Below are 8,277 nucleotides of genomic sequence, written 5' to 3'. Positions count from 1 at the left end.
GCCCCTCAAAGAACTGGCTCTGCATCCCGCTTTGTTTTAATTCCAAACTGAACAGGTCAAACATCAGCAGGGAACCAGGAAACCCAGCAAAACTCTGCCTTATGGCCATTGTATACGCCTACATCGGAACCAGAGGTTTTATGGAAAAAGTATAGACCAAGAATAGCTTTTTCCCATTCAGCATTAGCAACCCCAAGAGCTTAAAGATCATGAGTCAAGCCTCATGTAATCACTAGGATGGTTTAAAAAGGAAAGTATTTTAAAATATTACCTATTAAAATCTTCTTGTTTGCCTTTTAGATTTTGAACCTCTATAACTCATTTCCAGCAGTCAGAAACATTTGTTAAAGACAGTAAATATGTAAAAAAACTACCACCACAATTAAAAAAAAAAAAAAGGAGCCAGACTTTTAAGAAAAACTTCAAATATGGGCAATATAGTTTGCATGATAATGCAAGATGTGGCAATGCTTTGAGCATTCTCTGAGAGTTACTGCTTTTCTTGATGAACTCCATCGCTGAGCCATAGCTTGTTTTAGCACAAGAGTAAAGAAGAAAAGTCCAAACACTTACCTTTGGGGCCATTCAGCTCAGCAGTGTCTAATCACATGACATAAACCCCTGAAAGCTCGCAGAAATTTGTCTGTAAAAAGGAAGCTTTAACTATCTGATCAGCTCCCTCATTGTAGATAATGGTCTAAGTAATGATGTCCCTAATCCCACAGATTTGAGAGAAATCTTGAGACAGGAAAGTCAAGAGAAAGGGCCCTGAGTCCATTGTACCCAGTATGCATGGCTTACAGCTTTAACTGTCATCATTTACCCATCAAAGGTCTCTGATTTTAATATAACACAACATCATGTCAGCCACTTACAGGAACAAGTAATTGTGCAACTGTATTACTTTTAATTAATGCACCATACCACAGCTTGAGTTGCAGTAAATATTGCATCATTCTTGTTTCCATACAGGGAATGCCGTGCCCTGATCCTGAGGTCAGCAGCAAGTTTTTCAGTGACTTGAATGGCTCAGGGTCAGGTCTCAAGTGAATACAGGATTCAGCTGCTTATTGCTGGGTTTTTGGTAACTTGATAATGCTGTGTACACAGTCCGGGAAAGGCCCTGTGCAGGGATGCAACATTGCAACAGCTGGAAAGAGCAGGGGAAATAACTTTTTTAACATTCTTGCTGAAAAAAAAGTTCTGTTTATCTACATTTTTCCCCCAAGGTGTGCCACCGGGGAGTTTGATGACAAACAAAACCAAAACGGAAGTCTTAAGCAACACTGCAAATATGACAAATGTTATTTATGAAATTTCTTGGGCATGCCAGGCTAGGGTTTTAGCCTGCAGAATATTTTTGTTTCGAGAGACGTGAAACAGTGTCTCTCTAAAAGAAAAATAGTTACTTGCACAAAATCTATTAGTTTTGCATCAATACTTTGTTCACTAACATATTCACATAATTCACCTGATTTCACTTGATCCCATACAATTGTTCAAACCAGGCAATATGGCCAGACTCTAAAGAAATTAGCAATGGGATATTTAAAAGGTGAGGGAAGAAGGGTAAATTACCAAAATGTCACTAATACATCCTAGCAATAAGTGATGTTTGCAGTTAGGATTTAATTCATTCAATTAACTGTATGCAATATATTAACTACACATAATTCAATTCACTGGCCATCCAGCCTCCAGGGTCTCTCGATTACTCAAAACCAGAGATCTTCCGGATCACTGTTTCACTATATGGAGCTGCTGTAAAGACAGTGTGAACTAGATCCACTATTGGTGTTAGGTGCCTAAAATACTGAAATATTTTATATTTAAAAACAATCACGACCAGCAAGTTGACAGCGATACAGCTACCTACCACAGAGCTAATGGGAGAATGATGGAGTCAAGGGTGTTTCTTCGAGCTTGTTCAAGCTCGTTCTCTGGCAATGGCAAGCCCTCTCTTCCAGTCTGTATCCAAAGGATCCACCCGGTGGATGTTCATGTGAAGTACACCCAGGATAAGCCTGCTCAAGCCTTCAGCCGGAGGAATCGTTCTCAGACTGTACGTTGCTCAGTAGGTGATGGGAAGAAAGTTGCTCCTCTCCTGCACTTTACTTTCAAACAACCTATAAACAACGACAAGTCCTTGGAAGTAGGAAACTGGGATTTAAAACCCTTGGAAAAGAGGAAATTTATTTGGCTTCTGCTTTAATGACTAGGTTGCTTTCATCAGCCGCTTTTTAGAAGGGACTCAGTTCTGTTAGGCATGTTCCTGATGGTGGAGGTCCCCCCTGCCCCACGAGGCTAAGTGGGGCTGCCAAACCAAAACTGAGGAATGCTTCATTTCCAGATTCCCATCAAGCTGAGAAATGAGACACTTTTAAGGTAGGAAAGTAAGGTTTCTGTAGAGTTCAGGATCCCTGAGAGAGTAGGTTGTAGCAGGGGTACATTTGGATTATACTTTGTGCTTGGGTTTTGCATATTGCATCTATTAGAATTGACCTTATAAAAGTACAACTGTTTTCTTTCAGATAAGATCTTAGTTAAACTACTGTCTTTTATATTTGTCACTAGTTTGTCTGTATTTGTAGGCAACTGATAATGACTAGAATGAGAAACCACTGATTTATGAAGAACATTTACATCTTAATCTGAATTTACCTTTGAAATCACATTCCTTTCATTACTTCATATAAATAAATGACATTCATTAGGATATCTCTAAAATTCATTTAATTCAGATCTTCATTATTGTCCTCCAAAGACTGCAGATTTTTAAATGCAGAAAACGTTAAATCTTTATCCTGTTCCCGTTTCTGAAGGATTGATAAGGAAACTGACTCTCAATATAACTCTTTGTTATGTTACTTAGTCATTATATTAAACTGACCTTAATATATTCCTTTAAGGTTTATGTCACTATTACAAATTTTGAAAATATAGGCACACTAACTTATGGGATCACATATGAACTTTGTAGATTGTGTTGTACTTCTGGAATCAGATTCTGTCATTTTCTTAAATATCCTAGAATAGTTTTGTAAGGAGAAGATCCCAAATGCAATGCTTTGATTATGGTGAGAGACACCATCAGTATTGCTATCATCCCCATTCCACAGATGGAGAAATCCAGGCAAAGAGATGGTAAGTTTTGGTCAAAACTGGTAATACCAGAGAAAGGTCCCAGCTGTCACACCCTTGTGTCAGTCATGAGATTATATTTCCACTCTTGAACTCAGAGGTATATATTTGTATTTATCCATTTCTAAAAAAGACATTGAAAGCCTACCTTGTGATGAATAAAAGTTTGGATTAAATTTCTCAACAAGTACTTAAAATCGCTTTTCCTCTAGGGTTTTTGTGGGCCAGTTTTTTCATCTTGTATTTATGTAAAGTGAAGAAGATCCACAAGTCCTCTATTTAAGCATGCCTTCAGTTTAGGAAGGTATTATCCTTGCTTTGCACCCCAGGTATTAGTGCTTCTAATAAAAATAACACCTGCTTTCTCAATCAAATATTTCAAGGTCTTTGAGCATAATCTAAAGTGACAGGTACAAGGCACTTGATACACAAATGGAGTAACTTAAAACTTGGGTTTCAAAGTAAAAATTTATGTAAAATTAAGCTCATGCTATCACTAGACATTGGATCAATTTTATTTATATAATATTATCGTGTTTCTGACAATTTATTGGAAACATCCAATTATGTAGGCAGTGGCATCTGTTACAGCTAGAGACTGAAAATATGGGTTAATTAAAAGTAGGCTATCTATCTAATCTGAGATGTCTGTTAGCATGTCATTAACAAGCAAAATGGAATGGGAAAAAAACCCAACCCAAACTTAAACGCCTTTTTTAATCCAGGTATTATTACTAGTTTGAAGCATGCAAGACAGCCCACATTTTTTAGCTACTTGACTTTAAGCACTTCTAAAAGTCTTGGAGCCAAATAAAAAGTTGGAAGAGTGCGAGGAAAGAAAAACAACCCAGCTCCAGTATTTTTGCCAATCCTGCTGTTTGGAGACTCCCTTCACCATTTGTATTTAATTTTCCTATCTTAGTACAAACCATCTTTCCAACAGCTCCTGAAAGACAAGACGTGCATCTCCCCTGAGATTACCCCAGCAGGAAATCACCAGAAATTAAGGGCCCAGCCTTGCAAATATTTTGTCACGTGAGTAACGTTAGTCAATGGGATACCCATGTGCAAGTGCTGGCTTGATCAGTATCTAAAGTTGGCAACTGCAGGTGTACTCCTTAAATAATTCAGTCTAAACTGCAAGTCTGCATTATACAACACATACATTGGCCAATTTTATTGAAGATGTTTCAACTCATACTAGTTCAAGTTATTTTATCATGCTGTTTTTAATCATTTTCTTGCCTTGACTACTCATCCGCATGTAGCCGTATGTTATGAACACTGAATTGGGCATGACATTGAGATTCTGGTGTAATTCAATCATTACGGAAAAACTGACATTCACATATGTTTACGTTTAGCCTCGATAGGAAGACAGTCAGTCATTTTATACCAGCTTAGAACAGATATGATTTTAATTATTCCTCTTCTAAAAAATACTTTTCACATAGGATTATTAACAAAATCACTGCAAAATGCAATTAGTTTTACATGGTTTCTAAGACTTTGTAATCCTTTGAATGTAAAAATATATATTGTGACTGAATATTTTATTTAAATTGGAGGAAAAGTAAATATTTTTTTAAAAAATCAAACAAAAACGTCCTAATGAATCTTTCAAACCTTCATACGAAATCACAAACCTCTCCTATCATAAACAAAATGATTGTGATTCAGTAAGAATCATGGTTGATTAATTCTAAGGAACTTAGAAGGTTATTCCAAAGTGCTGGTTCCATAATTAAAGTGATGTTAGATCTGCTCTTTCAGTGATGTTTATCTTTGGATGAAGTGATCCGCTTCATAATTTGGATTCCCCAGAATGCAGCACTGAGGGAAAACAAGACCTACAACACAGAATTTAAAATGAGAAACATTATGTAAGATTTTTTAAATTATACTTGTCTGTAAATAAAACAAATGGGTGTAAACACAGAGCTCGAGTAGAAAAATTACACAAGAATGCCAGGTATACAGACAAATTCACTTTAGGAACGTATGCTTTCTTTTTTCTATTATTCTTTATTGTATACATTTCTGTTTGAATTTGTTCTTACTGAATGATATCAAAACAAGGTAACTGGCAAAGTCTGCATGACCTTCCCTATTTGGTCATCAAGGTCGGATTTGAAGTACTCAGAGTCATATATAATAAGACAGGACAATAATAACACCAGTTGTGAGAGAAAGTATGTGCAAAAACATTAACTGCTTTTTTGGCAAATGATCTGAAGAATGCTGACATTGCAATTTGCGTGGTAGGGTGCAAATACCCAAAGTAGCCTTAAATATAATCTATGGCAAAAGAAGTGTTCTAGCTGCACTACAACAGATCAGTACTTATTCCCCAACCTGCTATTTATGACTAGATATAAACTATATCGGAAACACCTTGAAGATACAATACTCTTTGTCTTGTCCTTGAATCTACACATCATTTTTTTTTTCATCAGTGAATTTTAATGAGAGATCTAATATTTTTTTTTCATTAATTTATTTGCTGAAAACTTGGGATGAGTAGGAATTATGCAAATAAAGCAGGGTAAAGGGTAAAGTCTAATTCAAGTAATAATATAATTTAAAAAAAAACAACAAACAAACAAGAAAGAGAGCAGGTCAATAAATGTGTGCCCATGTGAGTATGTGAAATTTTGTATTTTAAATTTCTTGAAAGAAACGTTTGTCTTTCACATAGAAAAAATGCTTTAACTTAGAAAATTGCAAAATTAAGACAGCTGTTATGGGTTACTGAACTAAGTGAATTTTTTTACTGTGAGTTAAACCAAAGTTATTTTGTTGGAGTCTTTCAGTCTTGTTGTTTGACGGGACAGAGAAAATTGAAAAGGAAAGGAATTCTGGAGTCAGGTTATGATAATTCTTTTTTAAGGACAATCTGCAATCAAAAGGTACTGACTAGGACACATCCAATTTTATCATTAACATCATTTAACATTCGACATTTAACAATACATGGTCCAAAAATCTACTTCTGTCCTCATCTACACCATCACTCACCAGAGCACATGAGATTTGAACATCCAATATAAATAATAAATCACCGTAACACCTAAAAGTTACTAATTCTGCATTCGTTGAAGGGAACATGATAGAATCGGGTCTGATCCCTCTCAACCTACTTTGGAACAGGTACAGGTTTCATATAATCTATGCAGTACATACTTAATAGCACAAGATGGAAGTAACACAATGTATCAGTAAGTGGAATTCAATCAAAAAAAAAAGAAAAATAATCAAATCACCATTCAACCTCTATCAAAACAAACTGCCTTCAACTATTTTCATTCAAAGCTTTAATTCTACTTGGGCAAGGGTGGGCAGTCTACTGTGTTTAAAACTTCTGATGACACTGTTGGTGCTGTATTTCTGGTCCCAAGACTCATAAAATTCTCACCAAAAGACCTACTTATAAGAGTTTCAGATCTTTAGGGATGAAAGATTTAAGTTCTTTTTTTTTTTTTTTGCTTGCTTTATCACAAACACCTTGTGAAACTGCTTAGCTCTATGTTAGAGTTATGGAATAGAAAGACATTTTAAGCAGTGCTGCAGGCACATACTCTCCGTGTTTTGTGAGATACCTCATTTCTATGCTGAGATGCCCCATAGAAGAAAAACAACTACAAATAACTACCTTTATTTCTGATTTGGCTCTTATGTAATTGAGATGAGTATTAATCGTGACATACATAAAATGATGGTTTACATATAATGTGCTCTTACTGTGGAAAAATTCTTTGTCGTGCTATCTCCAGAAACAGATCTTACCCACTTGTCATAATTAGTACTTCTCTGACACGTTACTAAACTCCTTTCATTCCTTACCTCAGAAAGATCACTCCTATTCCTGGAAGATGCATTAAATATAGAAGTATTTCATTTTCAGAAGCAGCACATTTAATGACTGAGGTGCAGGGCATTTGTAGGGGATTAATGACTGCTGGGAGATGATGATCACCTGAAGAAGCACAGCCATGGGCCATTAAGCCCCAGGAAATGTCCTCAGCTAAAGATAGTTATTGCTATTATAGCCAGAAAATGAAAAAAACATCTCGGGTGAATTTTTCTTTTTAAAACGGAGTGATGCAGTTTCTTCTTTCTTAATTAAATTCTTTATTGTGAATTTCTTAAAGCATGCAATCAATGCTTGTGGGGGCGTATTTCAAATTGCAGTTATTACCTCCAGAACGAAAAACCACATACTGCACATTGTGGATCTGCAGAACTAGTTTGGCTTCATGATTCTATAAAAGTATTGATTCACTGCCTATCAACGTCAGGACTGCCAGTACTCGATGGAAATAATGTATTCATGAAACAATAACGTTGCAAGGTTGTAGGGGACAAGGTTTGAGAAAAACCCAAACATCAGGGAAAAAAATTAAGGGGCCACATCCTCCCTTGCAGGACAGCAATTCTCTCTGGCTCTACTGCTATTACACCGACCTGCCCCAAGCAGAGCCAACTGAATGGGGCTACCAAGCAGAAATTTGCTGTGTAGGTTGGAGTTCAGTTTCTTTTGATTGCTGCTACATATTTTGGAGTTACAACGCTTGACCCACTTGAATGAATGGTGCAATCAGGTGATGTCAGCAATGGAAAGCCGAGACAGTACGTGCCAGAATTTTGAGCAGACAATAGCGTAGGCAGCAGGAAGCAGCAGAAGAGCATTCCACCAGGCGACCTGAACTATAGTTGACCGGTATTTTTCTAATGCCCTTCGGAAAACATATTTCCTGAATCCTATGTGCAGATATTTTGCAGTTTCTGTTCAACTCTCTTGCACCCTAACAGGTTGTTTTTTGGCTTTGGGGTTGGTTGGTTTGTTTTTTTTTTTCCCCTTGCAGTTTCTAAATTATTGTCACAGAAATTCTCATTTCATCTTGTATTGTCCAAACCAACTAATATTTGTCCTGGATAAAAATATTCACATATCACTTTCCTAATTCAGCCAGCTTTGCAATAAAAAGGTAGAATTAAATAGTATACTTTTTTTTCTATTTTTAAACTGAAAAAGTTGCACCCCCAGCAATATTACATAAGAACAATAGTTTCACTTCTCTCTTCAAATGAAAAATTACTGTGGATGGTGGTCATGTATGGATTAGCAAGGCCTAA

At 36.3% G+C, this 8,277-nt stretch overlaps 1 protein-coding gene across 2 annotated transcripts in view; it reads right to left on the bottom strand.

Annotated features, from left to right (window-relative positions):
- Positions 1–3,640: 3,640 nt before the first annotated feature.
- Positions 3,641–8,277, bottom strand: part of AGMO (alkylglycerol monooxygenase) — a 192,515-nt gene continuing 187,878 nt past the window's right edge. Inside the window, exon 12 of one of the 2 annotated variants that reach the window (XM_074150587.1) lies at positions 3,641–4,991. In XM_074150587.1, the coding sequence (XP_074006688.1) occupies positions 4,911–4,991 (81 nt within the window). In that variant the 3' untranslated portion in view covers positions 3,641–4,910. The remainder of the gene's footprint in view (positions 4,992–8,277) is intronic. The other variant, XM_074150588.1, reaches the window with a different exon arrangement.

Source organism: Numenius arquata, chromosome 7 (assembly GCF_964106895.1).
Source record: "Numenius arquata chromosome 7, bNumArq3.hap1.1, whole genome shotgun sequence".
Lineage (NCBI taxonomy): Eukaryota > Metazoa > Chordata > Aves > Charadriiformes > Scolopacidae > Numenius > Numenius arquata.
The sequence above is the reverse complement of the archived record's forward strand: the minus strand, read 5'-3'. Positions and strand labels throughout refer to the sequence as shown.